The sequence below is a fragment of the Heterodontus francisci genome, chromosome 28, assembly GCF_036365525.1.
Source record: "Heterodontus francisci isolate sHetFra1 chromosome 28, sHetFra1.hap1, whole genome shotgun sequence".
NCBI lineage: Eukaryota > Metazoa > Chordata > Chondrichthyes > Heterodontiformes > Heterodontidae > Heterodontus > Heterodontus francisci.
In genome coordinates this window covers 26,866,218-26,887,562 of record NC_090398.1, presented here as the reverse complement: position 1 = coordinate 26,887,562, position 21,345 = coordinate 26,866,218, and the positions used below count along the sequence as shown (strand labels likewise).

Here is a 21,345-nt window from a genome sequence, read left to right as displayed (position 1 = left end):
CTGTATTATCACATTTAGAATGGTGATACTGCCACACGATATGATGGCGGTGTCTCCAATTCGAAAACGTGACTTCATCTCCATAAGGTGGGGTGATCACTCCTACTATTATGGTCATGGACAAATGCATCTGCAACAGGTAGATGGGTGAAGACAAGTAGATTCTTCCCTCGTGTTGACTCTCTTGACATCTGCTGCAATCCCAGTCTGGCAGACATGTCCTTCAGGATTGGCCAGCTCGGTCAGTAGTGGTTCTACTGAGCCACTCGATAATGGATATTGAAGTTCCCCAGCACTACCCTCTCCACCATCAACCCTCACAAGAGTAAATTCTGTGGCCTTGCTTCCTCCAGGTGACATGGTGGAATACAGATTCATCAACTGAGAGAGGACAATAATCAGCAAGAGGTTTCCTTGTCCATGTCTCACCTCATGCCATGAGATTTCACAAGGTCCAGAATCAAAGCTGGGGACTCTCAGGACCAACCCTGTTTACTGTATATCACTGGGCCACCATCTCCCGTCAGTCTATCTGGTGGGAAAGGACAGACCTGTGAATAGTAATGGAGGGATCTGGGATGTTTATTGATGGTCATATTCACAGAATCATGCCCATGTCAGCCTGTTGTTTGACTAAACTGTGTTACAAATTCTGTCAAATATTGTTACAACTCTTTAGGTGGTATTGAGGAATTTGCGGGGTCGACTGAGTCAATTGCAGCACAGAAGGAGGCTGTTCAGCCCATCAAGTCCATGCGAGCTCTCCATGGAACAATGCAGTCAGTCCCACTCCCCCGCTCGATCTCTGTAGCTCTGCGAGTTTATTTCCTTCACCTGCCCATCCAATTTCCTTCAGAAATCAGTTAACAACTCCATTATCAGTGCAGTATATGACTGCCTGGATGTTAGAAGGTGAGTCAGACCTAGGTTATTTTTCAACCAGAATTTCCAATGTTCCCATGTTGCTGTATTCCATCAGTTCTGTAATGTTAGAATAAATTAATCTCATTCTGTATCCCTCCCACTTACTTGATACTCTTGTCCAGTGAAATGGTCCTCGCCTGTTAATATGAGACTGAGTCCCTCCACTCCTTCTTCAATCACCTGTTCTAGTCTGTCCTGGTAGAATTTCATCAACTTGAACAGCTGGTAATCGTCGTACTTTGTCAGGAATTCAGTGATTGTGGAGTTCGGATCTGTGAACACAAATGGAGAAAATTAAACACATTATTGGTATTCTATCCGGACTGTTACATTTCCTCTGATACCAAACAGCTGAAACCTCCCGTGAGCCACATTAGCAAACAACTTCTGAAAACCCAGAAACACCACATGTATCACATTCCACTGACTTGTATAGTCACTTCTTAAAAACAGGAGCCAAGTTTGTCAAACATGACTGACCTTCAACTTATCAGCTCCAGCTTCCCAGATCTGCACCTGAACCCCACTCCCCAAGCCACCTCCTGTGTCTCTGAATGGTCACTAGTTCAAACTCGAAACAGACTCCAGGAGTTTTTCCACAATCCATGCCACCCCCTCCCCCTCCATCTCATCTCCATTCTTGATAGTCTGTAAAACCAACTGAAAAATGTGTTTTCTTCCTTTTCCGTTCGCGACTCCTCAGGTACTGGAACAGTCCGTGCCCGCAGGCAAGACCTGGACAAATTCAGGCTTGGCATGGGAAGTGGCAAGTAACATTTGTGCCACACAAGTGCCAGGCTATGATCAGCACCAAAGAGAGAACCTAATCATCTCCCTTTGATGATCAATTGCATTATCATCACTGAATCCCTCACCATCAACATCCAAGGGATTTCCATTGACCAGAAACTTAACTGTACCTGACACATAAATACCATGGCTATAAAAACAAATTGCAGGCTGGGAATTCTGCAGCGAGTGACTCATCTCCTGATTCCCCAAAGCCTGTCCACCATCTAAATGGCACAATCAGAACTGTGATGGAATACTCTCCACTTGCCTGGATGGGTGCAGCTCCAACAATACTCAAGAAGCTTGATATCATCCAAGATAAAGCAGTCCACTTGATCGGCACCCCATCTGCGATCTTAAATATTCACTCTCTCTACCATTGGCGTACAGTTGCAGTGGTCTGTACCATAACTCATAAAGGCTTCTTCGACATCGCCTTCCAAACACATAACCTCCACCACCAAGTACAAGGGCAGCAGCCACTTGCACACTTGGAAGTTCCCCTCCAAACCACACACTATGCTCACTTGGAATGATATCGCCATTCTTCCACTGTCACTGGATCAAAATCCTGGAACTCCCTCCCTAACAACAGTGTGGGTGTACACGCACCAGATGGACTGCAAGGTTCAAGGAGGTGGCTCAACAACACCTTCCCAAGGCCAATAAAGTTGATCTTGACATCCATGAACAAATATAAAAGAGGACAGTTGGATGGATACATAAAAATGTGAAAGACTTGAAACAAGAACTTTAAACAGTGAGATGTTGCACAGCAATTTGTTTTTAGAAATATCTTCAGGAATTTACAATCTCACATAATGCCATGAAGATATAGGTGACAGATTTAACGGTTATTTCACAATGTATCCGCTGTTATCACCCCCTCCTCAAAAAGTCCATCTTGACCCCTATTGTCCTTGTAAACTTTTGCCCCATCTCCAGTCTCCCTTTGCTCTCCAAAGTCCTTGAACATGTTGTTGCCTCCCAAATCCATGCCCATCTTTCCCGGAAGTCCATGTTCGAATCCCTCCCATTAAATTTCCAACAGTGCCACAGTACTGAAAGAGCTTTTATCACAATCACAAATAACATCCTCTGTGACTCTGACAGTGGTATATGATTTACTGTAATCCTTCTCAACCTGTCTGCAGCCTTTGACACGGTTGGCCACACCATCATCCTCCATCGGCCAGGCTGGGTGGAAATGTGTCAGTGGTTTTTGGTTTAATTCTTATCTATCAAATCATAGTCAGAGAATCACTGGCATTGGCTTTTCTTCCTGTTCCTACACCATTACCTCTGGAGTCCCCAATGATCTATCATTAGCTCCCTTCTATTTTTCATCAACTTGCTGCCCCTTGGCGACATCATCCGAAAACATAGGATTAGGTTTCACATATACATCGAGAAGTAAATGTTTGGCTAAGACAAATTTGGGTCCATTACAGGCAGAGTCAGGAGAATTTATCATGGGGAATAGAGAAATGGCAGAGAAGCTAAATGATTACTTTCTGTCTGTCTTCACTGAGGAAGATACAAGAAATCTCCCAGAATTAGAGATCCAAGGGATTAGGGGGAATGAGGAATCAAAGGCAATTAGTCTTCATATTAATAAGAAGGTTTCATTGGAGAACTTAATGGGGCTGAAGGGTGATAAGTTCCCAGGACCTGATATTCTACATCCAAGAGTGTTGAAAGAGGTAGCTATGGAGATAGTGGATGCATTGGTGATCATCTTCCAAAATTCTATAGATTCCGGAGCGGTTCCTGCAGATTTGAAAGTCGCAAATGTCATCCCACTATTTAAGGAGGGAGGGAAATAGCAAACAGGGTATTACAGACCTGTTAACCTTACATCAACCATTGGGAAAATGCTAGTATCTATTCTAAATGATGTCAATAGTTGTGTAATAATGATCTGATTGGGCATAGTCAACATGGATTAATGAATGGAAAATCATGTTTGACGAACATGTTGGAGTTTTTTGAGTATGTTGCTAACAGAATAGATAAATGGAGTCGGTGGATGTGGTATACTTGGATTTTCAGAAGGCTTTCGATAAAGTTCCCCACAAGAGATTGGTTAGCAAAATTAAAGCACATGGAATAAGAGGGAATATGGTGGCACGGATTAAACTGGCATAACGCAGAGAGTAGGAATACACGGGTCATTCTCGCATTGGCAGGCCGTGATTAGTGGGGAACCGCAGGGATTAGTGCTTGGGCCCCAGCTGTTCACAATATATATCAATGATTTGGATGTGGGGACCAAATGTAATATTTCCAAGTTCACGGATGACACAAAACTAGGTCGGAATGTGTGGTGAGGAATGTGCAAAGCGGCTTCAAGGGAATTTGGACAGACTTAGTGAGTGGGCAAGAATGTGGCAGATGGAATATAATGTGGAAACATGTGAGATTATCCACTTTAATAGGAAGAATGGACGTGCAGAGTATTTCTTAAATGGTAAAAGATTAGAAAGTGTAGATGTACAAAAGGACCTGGGTGTCCTTGTCAATAAGTCACCGAAAGCTAACATGCAGGTGCAACAAGCAATTAAGAAGGCTAATGGTATGTTATCCTTTATCGCAAGAGGATTTGAGAACAGGAGTAGTGAAGTATTGCTTCAATTGTATCGAACCTTGGTTAGACCGCACTTGGAGTACTGTGTGCAGTTTTGGTCCCCTTACCTTAGGAAGGATATTACTGCCATAGAGGGAGGGCAACAAAGATTAACCAGACTACTTCCCAGGATGGCAGGACTGTCCTATGAAGAGAGATTGGGGAAACTGGGCCTTTAATCGAAGAAGTGTTTCGAAGAATGAGAGGTATGTAATTGAAACCTACAAAACACTTAAAGGGATAGACAGGGTAGATGCAGCTAAGATCTTTCCCCGGTTGGGGAGTCTAGAACCAGGGGACACAATTTCAAAATAAGGGGGAAGCCACTTAGGACAGAGATGAGGAAAAATGTCTTCATTCAGAGGGTTGTAAATCTTTGGAATTCTCTGTCCCAGAGGGATGTGGAAGCTCAGTCATTGAGTATGTTTAAAGCAGAGATTGACAGATTTTTAAATACAAATGACATATGGGATATGGGGAAAATGTGGGAAAGGGGCATTGAAGTGGATAAGTAGCCATGATCATATTGAATGGTGGGCAGGCTTGATGAGCTGAATAGCTACTCCTATGTTCCTGTGCTCCTGTCAATGACACGCAGCTTTACCTTACTAATGTTCCTAAACTCTGTTGCTCCTATCCTAACTTGCACCAAGTCTCATTTCCCCATCACCTGTGGCTGCTGATGTACATTGCCTCCCAGTCTGACAACACCTCAATTTTAAAATCCACATCCTTGCTTTTCCAATCCCTCCACAACCTCCCCCTTCCTATCTCTGTAACCTCCTCTAGTTTACAAGCCTTTGACATCTCTGCACTTCTCCAAATCTGGCACATTGTGCATCCTGATTTTAAATGCTCCATCATGGGAGGATGTGCCTTCAGCTACCAAGGCCTTAAACTGTGGAATTCTCTTCCTAATCCTCTCCACCTCGTTAACACTCTCTCCTCCTTTAAGATTCTCCTTAAAACCGACCTCTTTGACCAGGCTTTGGTCCTGTGCTCTGATATCTCATTCTGTGTCTCAGTGTCATTTTTTGCATTGATAATGCTCTTGTTAAGCAGACTGGAGTGTTTTGCTCAGTGATTCCGTCTCAGATCAATAATATCACCAAACTACAGTTCAAGTTATTCTCCAGCAGTAATTTATAACCAGGTTTGAGACAAAGTAAAAATCACTTCTCTGCTGTTTCACTCGTACTGACACTGGTATAATAAAAACTCAACAACTTACATTTCCACAGCATTTTAAACATTGAAACACATCCCAAGGCACTTCACAGAAGCTGAATCAGACAAAAGATAGACTCTGAATAAAGGGAGGTAGAACCAGCAGTGGACAATATATTGGGCAAAGATCTGAATTATAGGAGAGTCCAGATTGAGAAGAAGGAGGTTGAGAGGTTTAAGGACGGCAATGCCGAGCAGAGAGCTGGGACAACTCAAAGTACAACCAACACAGATGGGTGAGGAGAGGGTGAAATGTAAAAGTGGTCAGAGTTGGAGTAAGAGCGGGGTTCAGTGATTGGAGGGGATTGCAGAGCTGGAGGAGGTTACAGATGGTGGAGGGATTGCAGAGCTGGAGGAGGTTACAGATGGTGGGGGGATTGCAGGGCTAGAGGAGGTTACAGATGGTGGGGGGATTGCAGGGCTGGAGGAGGTTACAGATGGTGGGGGATTGCAGGGCTGGAGGAGGTTACAGATGGTGGGGGATTGCAGGGCTAGAGGAGGTTACAGATGGTGGGGCGATTGCAGGGCTGGAGGAGGTTACAGATGGTGGGGGATTGCAGGGCTAGAGGAGGTTACAGATGGTGGGGCGATTGCAGGGCTGGAGGAGGTTACAGATGGTGGAGGGATTGCAGGGCTGGAGGAGGTTACAGAGACAGGGAGAGATGAGACCATAAAGACGATTAAATGAGGTTGAGAGGTTTAATTTGCAGGTCCTTGGGAACCGGGATTCAATACAGGTTCAGAATGGCAGGGTGATCAGCGAGCAGGGATTTTGATTCACTTGCATTTACGAAAGATGAAAGGAGAACAGTTACTCAGGAAATCGAGGCTACCGGTGATAAAAGTATGGATTCGGGGATCTGCAGCAGATGGGCTGAAGCAGGGTGAAGATGGACAATGTTACAGAGGTGGAAAGAAGTGGTCATTATGATGGAGAGAATATCGTCTCGGAAGCTCAGCCAGGCCTCAAACAGAACACTGAGGTTATGAACAGTCTGGTCCAATCCGAGACATTGTCTGGGACGGGGATAGAGTCACTGACGATGGTACAGAATTCACAGCGGTGGGTGAAGACCATGTCCTCAGTCTTCACAATGTTTAATGCAGGCTGCAGAATGAGAACAAAGCTTCTGATATCAACATAAACATCTCCACCCCAACCAGCCTTCAACATCTCTGCACTTCTCCAAATCTGACCCCGCACCCAGATGCCACTCACACAGCCTCGCGCCTGTACCCCACTCACCCAGCCCCGCAACCTCACCCGACTCACTGAGCTCCACACCTTAACCCACTCACCCAGCCCCACACCCTCACCCCACTCACAGAGCTCCGCACCCATCCCACTCACCCAGCCCCGCATCCCACTCACCCAGCCCCGCACCCCACTCACCTTGCCCTGCACCTTAACCCACTCACCCAGCCCCGCAAACTCACCCGACTCACCGAGCTCCACACCCTAACCCACTCACCCAGCCCCGCACACTCACCCCACTCACCGAGCTCCGCACCCTAACCCACTCACCCAGCCCCGCAACCTCACCCCACTCACCTTGCCCTGCACCTTAACCCACTCACCCAGCCCCGCAACCTCACCCCACTCACCTAGCTCCGCACCCTAACCCACTCACCTTGCCCTGCACCTTAACCCACTCACCCAGCCCCGCGCTGCACCCCACTGGGCTTGATTTAAACCCCTTTCCGGGCTGGGATTGGATGTGGATGGGAGGGTGCTAAAATAGCCCCTCCATCTGGCACACTGGTTCCTCAGCTCCATCCTGGCTTCAGGCCATTTTCGTGGCGATGGGATGGGGGTGAGGGAGGGGGCAGCAGGACTACCCCACCATATGTGACGGTTAGCTGACTAGTTCACGAAGAGCCTATTGCGGGCAATTAAAGGAGGTCAATTGGGATTTTCCATTTGGCCTTCAGATCCTTGCAGGCAGCAGGAGCCAGTTTAACTGCCTGGAGGCAGCCTCCCAGCGGCAGACCGGGAAGGCCAGTACTCCGGGAATGTCTAGAGGCCCACCCTGCCTGCTTGGGTGAAGCAACAGCCACACTCTGCCCAGTAGAGGGGTTCCCCCACTAACAGTGGTGGCTTGGCTGCAAGATCCATTATTTTTAAATTTAAGTTTGGAAAAGTTGAGGATAGAGAGGGTGCCTCCATTTTGAAGCATCATCACCCTCTATTACAGCCTGCTACTCCTTTCAAGCTCGACGGTCTCTGACAGACCCTCCAGCTTCGACAGTCTGTCTGCTGTCATTAATTAGACGGTGAGCCTGCCCTCTCTGGCCATTAACTGTCTGGCACAAACTAGGGCTTGTGACTCCTTCCCCCGTGGGCGGGTTTGGCACACGGAAACAATCCCAACCACTGTTTCCTTCCCCCGGATGGAAAATCCTGCCTATTTCTTTATCCCCCTTACAGTCCCAATACCAGGTATCTACTGGACAGTTCCAGTGCTCAGGGGCTCCGTCCACCTGTCAATATGATGCTCCTCTAGATGATCACTCACTCAGTCCCTGTCCTGTTCCCTCTTCCTATGTGAGCTGCAGCTTCCTGCTCAAGACCTGGATACCTTTATCAGGACAGAAATTATATTTAAAGTATTTTGTGAACCTACCTGTGTCCATTCTCATTCTTGTTGAAGATGTTGGATCTTCTCCCCTGCTTGAACCTTCAGCCATGGTGGTGACAGGCGTTCCCAGATTCTGATATTCTGTAATAAATACAATATTAATAGGAAGGTTACACAGAAATATGAAAATGAGAGGTAGAACAGTGCCTTGTTAAACATGATATCAGTCCCTCCTCCCCCATTAGTACAATAGCTGTTAGCTCTGGGACCGAATAATTCTCGAGCGTTATGATCAACTCTCCACATCAGACATAACACAAACAGCTGCCCAGTGAATTATAGAATTATTTATGACACAGAAGGAGGTAATTCAACCCAATTAGTTCCTGCCAGTTCTCCACGGAACTACCCAGTCAGTCCCACTCCCCTACTTGATCCCCATAGCTCTCAAAGTTTATTTCCCAGAAGTGGCCATTCAATTTCCTCTTGAAGTCATTGGTTGTCTCCGCTTCCACCTCCTCTATTGTGAGCAACGAGTTCCAGGTCATTACCACTCACTGTGTAAAAAAGTTCTTCTTCATATTCCCCTGCATGTCTTGCCCAAAACCTTTAATCTGTGTCCGCCAGTCCTTGTACCATCAGTTAATGGAAACAAATGTTACTTGTCTAACTTATCTAAGCCTATCATAACCTTGGACACTTCTATTAAATCTCCTATCAATCTCCTTTGTTCTAACGAGAACAAACCCAGCTTTTCCAAAATAACCTTGTAACTAAAATCCCTCATCCCTAGGACCATTCTGGTAAATCTCCTCTGCACCCTCACAAGAACCCTCACCTCAGCCAACTCTGCCCACATCCCATGAAAGAAGAAAAAAAAGGTAACACAAGGATAAGGAAAGAGTAATGGTGTAGTGAGTTATTATGCTTACATTAGGTATCAATGTGAGGACACGGAACTTCTTCCTCTATTGCAGCAGTGGGCCAGATTTCTACCACCTGAACCCATTCACAATTTGCCTGGATATCTTCTTGCAGCTTTGTGGATTGAAGATGTTTCTATGCAGACACTGGGTGACTCTTGAGGGGTCCACTATGTCTGTAATTGCCCACAAACTTCATAGAGTCATACAGCACTGTAACAGATCCTTTGGCCCACCAAGACTGTGCTGACCATCAACCACCCATTTAGCCTAAGCCTCCATTAAACCCATTTTCCCTCTTAAATCCCCACCTTCCCTCAAATCTCCTACAGCCTACCTACACTGGGGGTAATTTCTACAATGGCCAATTTACTTATCAACCCACAAGTCTTTGTCATGTGGGAAGATACCAAAGCACCCAGAAGAAACCTACAAAGTCACTGGGCGAACTGACAAACTCCGCACAGGCAGCACACAGAACTGAACCCGGGTTCCTGGAGCTGTGAGGTTATGGTGCTAACCGCTGTGCCACTGGGGTTCACTTGCAGTTGCTCTTAGTCAAAGTGCTCCTCCACATTTAGAGGTCCTGGATGTTATTATTTAGCATTAGCAATGGTGAAGTTGATTTCTATCATTCTGCGAACCTCCAATGAGCAGCACAGGTGATGCTGATAATCTGCTTATTTCATTTTAATGAAAGGGATGGGCACAGTTCTGGCTTTCTTTGTAGCCACATGATTGGGTTGCCATTTAGATCGTGGTGTCGATTCTGTGTAGTAAAAGCAATTACTCCACCATTAGGACTTTTATCTGAAAACCGTGCAGTAATATAAGACAGGGATAGAAAACAAGATATACCACACGGAATTAATATTTTTATCGGTGCTATTTCTTTACTGGTCAATAAGTGAATAGGTTAACTTATGCTGTAATAGTGGAAACGTTCGGAATTGTTTTATTTGAAATGATTTTTATTTCATTAAACTGTTTCTTGGTCAAGCCTTGGATGATTCTCATTTCTTAAATCTCTGGAAGGAGTCGCTACACTTGGACCAGTTCCTGCAGTGGGATCACCAACACTGGTACAAGTTCCTCTGTCCTGATCACCTTCCCTTGCAGCAGGTCCTTGAATCTGACTTTATTCCCTGGTACTGGTTCCTGTGTCCTGATCACCTTCCCTTGTAGCAGGGTGTTGAATCTGACTTTGTTCCCTGGTACTGGTTCCTGTGTTCTGATCACCTTCCCTTGTAGCAGGGTGTTGAATCTGACTTTATTCACTGGTACTGGTTCCTGTGTCCTGATCACCTTCCCTTTCAGCAGGTCCTTGAATCTGACTTTATTCCCTGGTACTGGTTCCTGTGTCCTGATCACCTTCCCTTGTAGCAGGGTGTTGAATCTGACTTTGTTCACTGGTACTGGTTCCTGTGTCCTGATCACCTTCCCTTGTAGCAGGGTGTTGAATCTGACTTTGTTCCCTGGTACTGGTTCCTGTGTTCTGATCACCTTCCCTTGTAGCAGGGTGTTGAATCTGACTTTGTTCCCTGGTACTGGTTCCTGTGTCCTGATCACCTTCCCTTGTAGCAGGGTGTTGAATCTGACTTTGTTCACTGGTACTGGTTCCTGTGTCCTGATCACCTTCCCTTGAGGCAGGGTGTTGAATCTGACTTTGTTCCCTGGTACTGGTTCCCGTGTCCTGATCACCTTCCCTTGTAGCAGGGTGTTGAATCTGACTTTTTCACTGGTACTGGTTCCTGTGTTCTGATCACCTTCCCTTGCAGCAGGGTGTTGAATCTGACTTTTTCACTGGTACTGGTTCCTGTGTCCAGATCACCTTCCCTTGTGGCAGGGTGTTGAATCTGACTTTGTTCACTGGTACTGGTTCCTGTGTCCTGATCACCTTCCCTTGTAGCAGGGTGTTGAATCTGACTTTGTTCCCTGGTACTGGTTCCCGGGTCCTGATCACCTTCCCTTGTAGCAGGGTGTTGAATCTGACTTTGTTCACTGGTACTGGTTCCTGTGTTCTGATCACCTTCCCTTGTAGCAGGGTGTTGAATCTGACTTTTTCACTGGTACTGGTTCCTGTGTCCAGATCACCTTCCCTTGTGGCAGGGTGTTGAATCTGACTTTGTTCCCTGGTACTGGATCCTGTGTCCTGATCACCTTCCCTTGTAGCAGGGTGTTGAATCTGACTTTGTTCCCTGGTACTGGTTCCTGTGTTCTGATCACCTTCCCTTGTAGCAGGGTGTTGAATCTGACTTTGTTCACTGGTACTGGTTCCTGTGTCCTGATCACCTTCCCTTGTAGCAGGGTGTTGAATCTGACTTTGTTCCCTGGTACTGGTTCCTGTGTTCTGATCACCTTCCCTTGTAGCAGGGTGTTGAATCTGACTTTGTTCCCTGGTACTGGTTCCTGTGTTCTGATCACCTTCCCTTGTAGCAGGGTGTTGAATCTGACTTTGTTCCCTGGTACTGGTTCCTGTGTCCTGATCACCTTCCCTTGTAGCAGGGTGTTGAATCTGACTTTGTTCACTGGTACTGGTTCCTGTGTCCTGATCACCTTCCCTTGTAGCAGGGTGTTGAATCTGACTTTGTTCCCTGGTACTGGTTCCTGTGTTCTGATCACCTTCCCTTGTAGCACGGTGTTGAATCTGACTTTGTTCCCTGGTACTGGTTCCTGTGTTCTGATCACCTTCCCTTGTAGCAGGGTGTTGAATCTGACTTTGTTCACTGGTACTGGTTCCTGTGTTCTGATCACCTTCCCTTGTAGCAGGGTGTTGAATCTGACTTTGTTCCCTGGTACTGGTTCCTGTGTTCTGATCACCTTCCCTTGTAGCAGGGTGTTGAATCTGACTTTGTTCCCTGGTACTGGTTCCTGTGTTCTGATCACCTTCCCTTGTGGCAGGGTGTTGAATCTGACTTTGTTCACTAGTACTGGTTCCTGTGTCCTGATCACCTTCCCTTGTAGCAGGGTGTTGAATCTGACTTTTTCACTGGTACTGGTTCCCGGGTCCTGATCACCTTCCCTTGTAGCAGGGTGTTGAATCTGACTTTTTCACTGGTACTGGTTCCCGGGTCCTGATCACCTTCCCTTGTAGCAGGGTGTTGAATCTGACTTTGTTCACTGGTACCGGTTCCTGTGTCCTGATCACCTTCCCTTGTAGCAGGGTGTTGAATCTGACTTTTTCACTGGTACTGGTTCCCGGGTCCTGATCACCTTCCCTTGTAGCAGGGTGTTGAATCTGACTTTGTTCACTGGTACTGGTTCCTGTGTCCTGATCACCTTCCCTTGTAGCAGGGTGTTGAATCTGACTTTTTCACTGGTACTGGTTCCTGTGTCCTGATCACCTTCCCTTGTAGCAGGGTGTTGAATCTGACTTTGTTCCCTGGTACTGGTTCCCGGGTCCTGATCACCTTCCCTTGTAGCAGGGTGTTGAATCTGACTTTTTCACTGGTACTGGTTCCCGGGTCCTGATCACCTTCCCTTGTAGCAGGGTGTTGAATCTGACTTTTTCACTGGTACTGGTTCCTGTGTCCAGATCACCTTCCCTTGTAGCAGGGTGTTGAATCTGACTTTGTTCACTGGTACTGGTTCCTGTGTCCAGATCACCTTCCCTTGTGGCAGGGTGTTGAATCTGACTTTGTTCCCTGGTACTGGTTCCTGTGTCCTGATCACCTTCCCTTGTAGCAGGGTGTTGAATCTGACTTTGTTCCCTGGTACTGGTTCCTGTGTCCTGATCACCTTCCCTTGTAGCAGGGTGTTGAATCTGACTTTGTTCCCTGGTACTGGTTCCTGTGTTCTGATCACCTTCCCTTGTAGCAGGGTGTTGAATCTGACTTTGTTCCCTGGTACTGGTTCCTGTGTCCTGATCACCTTCCCTTGTAGCAGGGTGTTGAATCTGACTTTGTTCCCTGGTACTGGTTCCTGTGTTCTGATCACCTTCCCTTGTAGCAGGGTGTTGAATCTGACTTTGTTCCCTGGTACTGGTTCCTGTGTTCTGATCACCTTCCCTTGTAGCAGGGTGTTGAATCTGACTTTGTTCCCTGGTACTGGTTCCTGTGTTCTGATCACCTTCCCTTGTAGCAGGGTGTTGAATCTGACTTTGTTCCCTGGTACTGGTTCCCGTGTCCTGATCACCTTCCCTTGTAGCAGGGTGTTGAATCTGACTTTGTTCACTGATACTGGTTCCTGTGTCCTGATCACCTTCCCTTGTAGCAGGGTGTTGAATCTGACTTTGTTCACTGGTACTGGTTCCTGTGTTCTGATCACCTTCCCTTGTAGCAGGGTGTTGAATCTGACTTTGTTCCCTGGTACTGGTTCCCGTGTCCTGATCACCTTCCCTTGTAGCAGGGTGTTGAATCTGACTTTATTCACTGGTACTGGTTCCCGGGTCCTGATCACCTTCCCTTGTCGCAGGGTGTTGAATCTGACTTTGTTCACTGGTACTGGTTCCCGGGTCCTGATCACCTTCCCTTGTCGCAGGGTGTTGAACCTGACTTTATTCACTGGTACTGGTTCCCGGGTCCTGATCACCTTCCCTTGTCGCAGGGTGTTGAATCTGACTTTGTTCCCTGGTACTGGTTCCCGTGTCCTGATCACCTTCCCTTGTAGCAGGGTGTTGAATCTGACTTTGTTCCCAGGTACTGGTTCCCGTGTCCTGATCACCTTCCCTTGTAGCAGGGTGTTGAATCTGACTTTGTTCACTGGTACTGGTTCCCGTGTCCTGATCACCTTCCCCTGTAGCAGGGTGTTGAATCTGACTTTGTTCCCTGGTACTGGTTCCCGGGTCCTGATCACCTTCCCTTGTAGCAGGGTGTTGAATCTGACTTTATTCACTGGTACTGGATCCTGTGTCCTGATCACCTTCCCTTGTAGCAGGGTGTTGAATCTGACTTTGTTCCCTGGTACTGGTTCCCGGGTCCTGATCACCTTCCCTTGTAGCAGGGTGTTGAATCTGACTTTATTCACTGGTACTGGATCCTGTGTCCTGATCACCTTCCCTTGTAGCAGGGTGTTGAATCTGACTTTATTCCCTGGTACTGGTTCCCGTGTCCTGATCACCTTCCCTTGTAGCAGGGTGTTGAATCTGACTTTTTCACTGGTACTGGTTCCTGTGTCCTGATCACCTTCCCTTGTGGCAGGGTGTTGAATCTGACTTTGTTCACTGGTACTGGTTCCTGTGTCCTGATCACCTTCCCTTGAGGCAGGGTGTTGAATCTGACTTTGTTCCCTGGTACTGGTTCCCGTGTCCTGATCACCTTCCCTTGTAGCAGGGTGTTGAATCTGACTTTATTCACTGGTACTGGTTCCCGGGTCCTGATCACCTTCCCTTGTAGCAGGGTGTTGAATCTGACTTTATTCACTGGTACTGGTTCCTGTGTCCTGATCACCTTCCCTTGCAGCAGGGTGTTGAATCTGACTTTGTTCACTGGTACTGGTTCCTGTGTCCTGATCACCTTCCCTTGTAGCAGGGTGTTGAATCTGACTTTTTCACTGGTACTGGTTCCTGTGTCCTGATCACCTTCCCTTGTAGCAGGGTGTTGAATCTGACTTTGTTCACTGGTACTGGTTCCTGTGTCCAGATCACCTTCCCTTGTGGCAGGGTGTTGAATCTGACTTTGTTCACTGGTACTGGTTCCTGTGTCCAGATCACCTTCCCTTGTAGCAGGGTGTTGAATCTGACTTTGTTCACTGGTACTGGTTCCTGTGTTCTGATCACCTTCCCTTGTAGCAGGGTGTTGAATCTGACTTTTTCACTGGTACTGGTTCCTGTGTCCAGATCACCTTCCCTTGTGGCAGGGTGTTGAATCTGACTTTGTTCACTGGTACTGGTTCCTGTGTCCTGATCACCTTCCCTTGTGGCAGGGTGTTGAATCTGACTTTGTTCACTGGTACTGGTTCCTGTGTCCAGATCACCTTCCCTTGTGGCAGGGTGTTGAATCTGACTTTGTTCACTGGTACTGGTTCCTGTGTCCTGATCACCTTCCCTTGAGGCAGGGTGTTGAATCTGACTTTGTTCACTGGTACTGGTTCCTGTGTCCTGATCACCTTCCCTTGTAGCAGGGTGTTGAATCTGACTTTGTTCACTGGTACTGGTTCCTGTGTCCTGATCACCTTCCCTTGAGGCAGGGTGTTGAATCTGACTTTGTTCACTGGTATCGGTTCCTGTGTCCTGATCACCTTCCCTTGTAGCAGGGTGTTGAATCTGACTTTGTTCACTGGTACTGGTTCCTGTGTCCAGATCACCTTCCCTTGTGGCAGGGTGTTGAATCTGACTTTGTTCACTGGTACTGGTTCCTGTGTCCAGATCACCTTCCCTTGTGGCAGGGTGTTGAATCTGACTTTGTTCACTGGTACTGGTTCCTGTGTCCTGATCACCTTCCCTTGAGGCAGGGTGTTGAATCTGACTTTGTTCACTGGTATCGGTTCCTGTGTTCTGATCTGCACTGGACTGCTGACTGGGGTTGCATTAGAGTGCCAAAGTGGGAGTTCTGTGACTGAGGAAAACTAAAGGTTAGTTTTATCTTAAGTCTAGTCTTTCTTTTATTTAGCAGATTAACTTAACAGTGGCAGTTTGGGTTGGAGAAGGTGAGGTTTAGACTAGATTTAAATGGAGGTCACTCAGGCTCTGCTTGCAGCTGCACCTTGTTAATTAGATAATTGGATTAAACCAGTTTTCAGGGGTGAGGTTCAGACAGTATAAAAGTGGGCCAATTTACAGTGCTGACCTTGTTTGCACTGGAGTGCTAACTGGGGCTGTATTAGAGTGCTAAAGTGGGAGTTTGTGACAGAGAGAGTCTGGTGAGGAGGGAGCGAGGAGCTCCTTTCGTTTCCTACCTGTCCTCAAAGAGCATGAGGGGAGCCGAGAGTTTCCAAAGAGCACAGCTGACTGGTGAGTAAGTCCGGATGGGTATTTTTCAAACTGGATTGAATTGTAAGTCATTGTTTTAGCAAGACTTAGTTGATTTTTTATTATAATAGTCTTCTAAAGTTTTACATTTAAAGGGTTTAGTCATTCCAGGAGAGCTTAAAGCCGTGGCTTGCTCCTCTTGCTGCACGTGGGAATCTGGGAACATTTCCAATGCCCGGGTCCAGCATGTGTGCAGGAAGCGTATCCAGCTGCAGCTCCTGGAAGCTCGGATTTCGAGCTGGAACGATGGCTGGAAACACTGTGGAGCATCCGTGAGTCTGAGAGCATTGTGAATAGCACGTATAGAGAGGTGGTCACACCGCAGCTGAAGGGACTTGAGGAAGGAAGGGAATGGGTGACCACCAGGCAGTCCAAGTGAAACAGGCAGGTAGTTCAGGAGTCCCCTGGGGTCTCGCTTGAAAATCGGTATTCCATTTTGGAGGCTGCTGAGGCTGGTTCCTCCAGGGAGTGCGGACAGAGCCAAGCTTCTGATACCACAAGCAGCCTGTCTGCACAGAAAGGAGGAAAGAGAGGAAGAGCAATAATAATAGGGGATTCTATAGTCAGGGGAACAGAAAGGCGCTACTGTGGCCGTCAACGTGACTCCAGGATGGTGTGTTGCCTCCCTGGTGCCAGGATCTGGGATGTCACTGAATGGCTGCAGGGCATCCTGAAGGGGGAGGGTGATAAGGCAGAGGTCATGGTACATGTTGGTACCAATGACATAGGTAGAAAGAGGGATGAGGTCTTGCATCAAGAATTCAGGGAGTTAGGCAGTAGACTAAAATGCAGGACCTCTTGGGTTGTAATCTCTGGATTACTCCCAGTGCCACGTGCCAGCGAGTATAGAAATAGGAGAATAGCACAGATTAATGTGTGGCTTAAGAGTTGGTGCAGGAGGGAGAGTTTTAGATTCCTGGACCACTGGGACCGTATCTGGGGAAGGTGGGAACTGTATAAGCGGGACGGTCTACATCTGAACCAGAGGGGGACTAAATTCCATGCTGGCGGGTTTGCTAATGCTGTTGGGAGAGGTTTAAAGTATTTTGGCAGGGGTAGGTGATGCAGACTCCCAGCAGAATAGGGATACAGCTAAACACAGGTAAGCAAACAAGTCAGAGGGAATACAGCAGAAGTAAGTTTCAAGGGAGTAAGACCAGGATGGATGGTCTTTACTTTAATACCAGGAGTATTACAGGTAAAACGGATGAGTTAAGGGCAAGGATTGACACGTGGAATTGTGATATAGTAGCCATCACGGAGACATGGTTGAGGGAGGGGCAGGATTGGCAGCTCAGTATCCCGTGATATAGAATCTTCAGGCGAAACAGGGGAGGGGGAATTGCAATATTAGTCAAGGAGTCAGTTACTGCAGTAAGGAGAGATGATATCTTGGAGGGGGCATCAAATGAAGCTTTATGGGTAGAGTTTCGGAATAAAAAAGGGACAGCCACATTGCTAGGTGTTTATTATAGACCCCCAGATAGTCAGTGGGAAATTGAGGAGCAAATATGGGCGCAATTCGCAGGGGTGTGTAAAAATAATAATAGGGTAATTATATTAGATGATTTCAAATTTCCCAACATTAATTGGGATAGTCATCGTGTTAAGGGCTTAGATGGAGTGGAGTTCTTAAAATGTATACAGGGTAACTTTTTAGCTCAACATCCAGAGGATCCAGAGGGTGAGGCTGCAGTGTTGGACATACTTCTGGGGAATGAAGCCGGACAGGTGGTTGATGAGTTGGTGGGGGAACATTTTGGTGATAGCGACCACAACATGGTACAATTTAAGCTTGTTATGGAGAAAGAAATAGACAAGTTGCAAAAACAAAAAGATTTTGGATCGGGGGAGAGCGAGTTTTAGTGAAATAAGGCAGGATCTGGCCAAGGTAGACTGGAAAGAGTTACTTGTTGGGAAATATATAGAAGAGCAGTGGTAAGCATTCAAAAAGGAAATGGGGAGGGTACAGGCCCAACATGTTCCCTCTAGGATAATAGGTAGGAGCAACAAGCCCAGAGAACCATGGATGACCAGAAACATTCAGGGTACGATGAGAAGGAAAAGAGAGGCATTTAGCAAATACAAGGAGAGCAAATCAACGGAAGCATTAGTGGAGTACAGAAAGTGTAGGATGGAGCTTAAGAAAGCAACTAGGAGAGCAAAGAGGGGATATGAGAAAGCTCTGGCTGGTAAAAGTAGGGAAAATCCCAAGATATTCTATAAGTATATCAATGGGAAGAGGATAACCAGGGAAAGAGTAGGAACCATTCGGGACCAAGGGGCAAATCTGTGGGTGGAGCCAGAGGACATTGGTTACGTGTTGAACAAATACTTCACATCTGTCTTCACTCAAGAGAATGTGGATGTAGATATGGAACTCAGAGACTGAGGTTCTTGAGCAAATTGTCATAGGAAGTGACAAGGTATTGGAGGTTTTGGCAGGCTTAAAAGTGGACAAACCTCCAGGTCTGGACGATTTGTGTCCCAGAATGCTGTGGGAGGCGAGGGTGGAGATTGCAGGGGCTCTGAACTAAATTTTTAATTCCTCTCTGGCCACAGGGGAGGTGACAGAGTCCTGGAGAACAGCTAATCTGGTCCCACTATTTAAGAAAGGTTGCAGAGATAAGCCAGGGAACTACAGACCAGTGAGTCTCACATCAGTGGTAGGGAAACTATAGGAGAAAATTCTGAAAAAGAGGATCTATCTCAGCTTGGAGAGGCAACATTTGATTAGGAATAGTCAGCATGGCTTTGTCAGAGGGAGGTCATGCCTAACAAATTTGATTGAATTTTTTGAGCATGTGACCAGGTGTGTAGATGAGGGTAGTGCAGTTGATGTAGTTTATATGGATTTCAGCAAAGCCTTTGACAGTCTCCCACATGGGAGACTTATTGAGAAAGCAAATGCACATGGGATACAGGGTAACTTGATCCGGTGGAATCAAAATTGGCTTAGCTGCAGGAAACAGAGAGTGATGACGGACGGCTGTTTTAGTGACTGGAAGCCAGTGTCCAGTGGCGTACCACAGGGATCTGTGCTGGCTCCCCAATTGTTTGCCATTTATATAAGCGACATAGATGACTATGTCGGGGGTAGGATCAGTAAGTTTGTGGATGACACAAAGATTGGCCGAGTGGTTAACAGTGAGGTTGAGTGTCTTGGGTTACAGGAAGATATCGACGGGATGGTCAAATGGGCAGAAAGTGGCAGATGGAATTTAACCCTGAGAATTTTGAGGTGATACACTTTGGAAGGAGTAATATGACACGAAAGTATTCAATGAATGGCCTGACACTAGGAAGTTCTGAGGAACAAAGGGACCTTGGCGTGTTTGTCCATAAATCTCTGAAGGCAGAAGGGCAGGTTAATAGTGTGGTGAAAAAGGCATATGGGACACTTGCCTTTATCAATCGAGGCATAGATTACAAAAGCAGGGGGGTTATGTTGGAGTTGTACAGAACTTTGGTAAGGCCACAGGTGGAGTACTGTGTACAATTCTGGTCGCCCCATTATAGGAAGGATGTGATTGCACTGGAGGGGGTGCAGAGATGATTCACCAGGATGTTGCCTGGGATGGAATATTAAAGCTATGAAGAGACGTTGGATAGGCTTATGTTTATGCTGGAGCAGAGAAGACTGAGGGGTGACCTGATCGAGGTGTACAAGATTATGAGGAGCATGGACAGGTGGATAGGGAGCAACTGTTCCCCTGAGATGAAGGGTCAGTTACGAGGGGACACAAGTTTAAGGTGAGGGGCGGGAGGTTTAAGGGGGATTTGAGGAAGAACTTTTTTACCTAGAGGGTGGTGACGGTCTGGAATGCCCTGCCTGGGAGTGTGGTAGAGGCCGGTTGTCTCACATCCTTTAAAAAATACCTGGATGATCACTAGGCACGTCCTAACATTCAAGGCTATGGACCAAGTGCTGGCAAATGGGATGAGGCAGACAGGTCAGGTGTCTTTAATGCATCGGTGCCGACTCGATGGGCCGAAGGGTCTCTTCTGCCCTGTATTATTCTGTGATTTCCTTCCCTTGTAGCAGAGTGTTGAATCTGATTTTGTTCCCTGGTACTGGTTCCTGTGTCCTGATCACCTTCCCTTGTAGCAGGGTGTTGAATCTGATTTTGTTCCCTGGTACTGGTTCCTGTGTCCTGATCACCTTCCCTTGTAGCAGGGTGTTGAATCTGATTTTGTTCCCTGGTACTGGTTCCTGTGTCCTGATCACCTTCCCTTGTAGCAGGGTGTTGAATCTGACTTTGTTCACTGGTACTGGTTCCTGTGTCCTGATCACCTTCCCTTGTAGCAGGGTGTTGAATCTGACTTTGTTCACTGGTACTGGTTCCTGTGTCATGATCACATTCCCTGGTAGCAGGGTAGAACATAGAACATAGAACAGTACAGCACAGTGCAGGCCCTTCGGCCCACGAAGCTATGCCGAACATTTAACCTACTCTAAGATCAAACTACCTACATACCCTTCATTCTACTATCATCCGTGTACCGATCCAAGAGTCGCTTAAATGTCCCTAATCTATCTGCTTCTACTACCACCGCTGGCAGTGCATTCCACGCACCCACCACTCTCTGTGTAAAGAACCTACCTCTGACATCTCCCCGAAACCTTCCTCCAATCACCTTAAAATTATGCCCCCTGGTGATAGCCCTTCCCGCCCTGGGAAAAAGTCTCTGGCTATCCACTCTATCTATGCCTCTCATCATCTTGTACCCCTCTATCAAGTCACCTCTCATCCTTCTTCGCTCCAATGAGAAAAGCCCTAGCTCCCTCAATCTTTCTTCGTAGGACATGCCCTCTAGTCCAGGCAGCATCCTGGTAAATCTCCTCTGCACCCTCTCTAAAGCTTCCACATCCTTCCGATAATGAGGCGACCAGAACTGAACACAATATTCCAAGTGTGGTCTAACCAGGGCTTTATAGAGCTGCAGCATAACCTCGCGGCTCTTAAACTCAATCCCCCAGTTAATGAAAGCCAACACACCATACGCCTTCTTAACAACCCTATCAACTTGGGTGGCAACTTTGAGCGATCTATGGACGTGGACCCCAAGATCCCTCTGTTCCTCCACACTGCCAAGAATCCTGTCTTTAAGCCTGTATTCTGCATTCAAATTCAACCTTCCAAAATGAATCACTTCACACTTTTCCAAGTTGAACTCCATCTGCCATTTCTCAGCCCAGCTCTGCATTCTGTCACTGTCCTGTTGCAACCTACAACAGCCCTCCACACTATCCACAGCTCCAGCAACCTTTGTTTCATCGGCAAACTTACTAACCCAGCCTTCCACTTCCTCATCCAAGTCATTTATAAAAATCACAAAGAGCAGAGGTCCCAGAACAGATCACTG

General features: G+C 46.9%; 1 protein-coding gene across 1 annotated transcript in view; it reads right to left on the bottom strand.

Annotated features, from left to right (window-relative positions):
- Window positions 1-21,345, bottom strand: part of LOC137385155 (NACHT, LRR and PYD domains-containing protein 3-like) — a 105,303-nt gene that overhangs the window by 59,536 nt on the left and 24,422 nt on the right. Inside the window, exons 3-4 of the mRNA XM_068060100.1 lie at window positions 8,194-8,289; window positions 1,030-1,196 (exon numbers count right to left, since the gene is read on the bottom strand). Of these exons, the coding sequence (XP_067916201.1) occupies window positions 1,030-1,196; window positions 8,194-8,257 (231 nt within the window). The 5' untranslated portion in view covers window positions 8,258-8,289. The remainder of the gene's footprint in view (window positions 1-1,029; window positions 1,197-8,193; window positions 8,290-21,345) is intronic.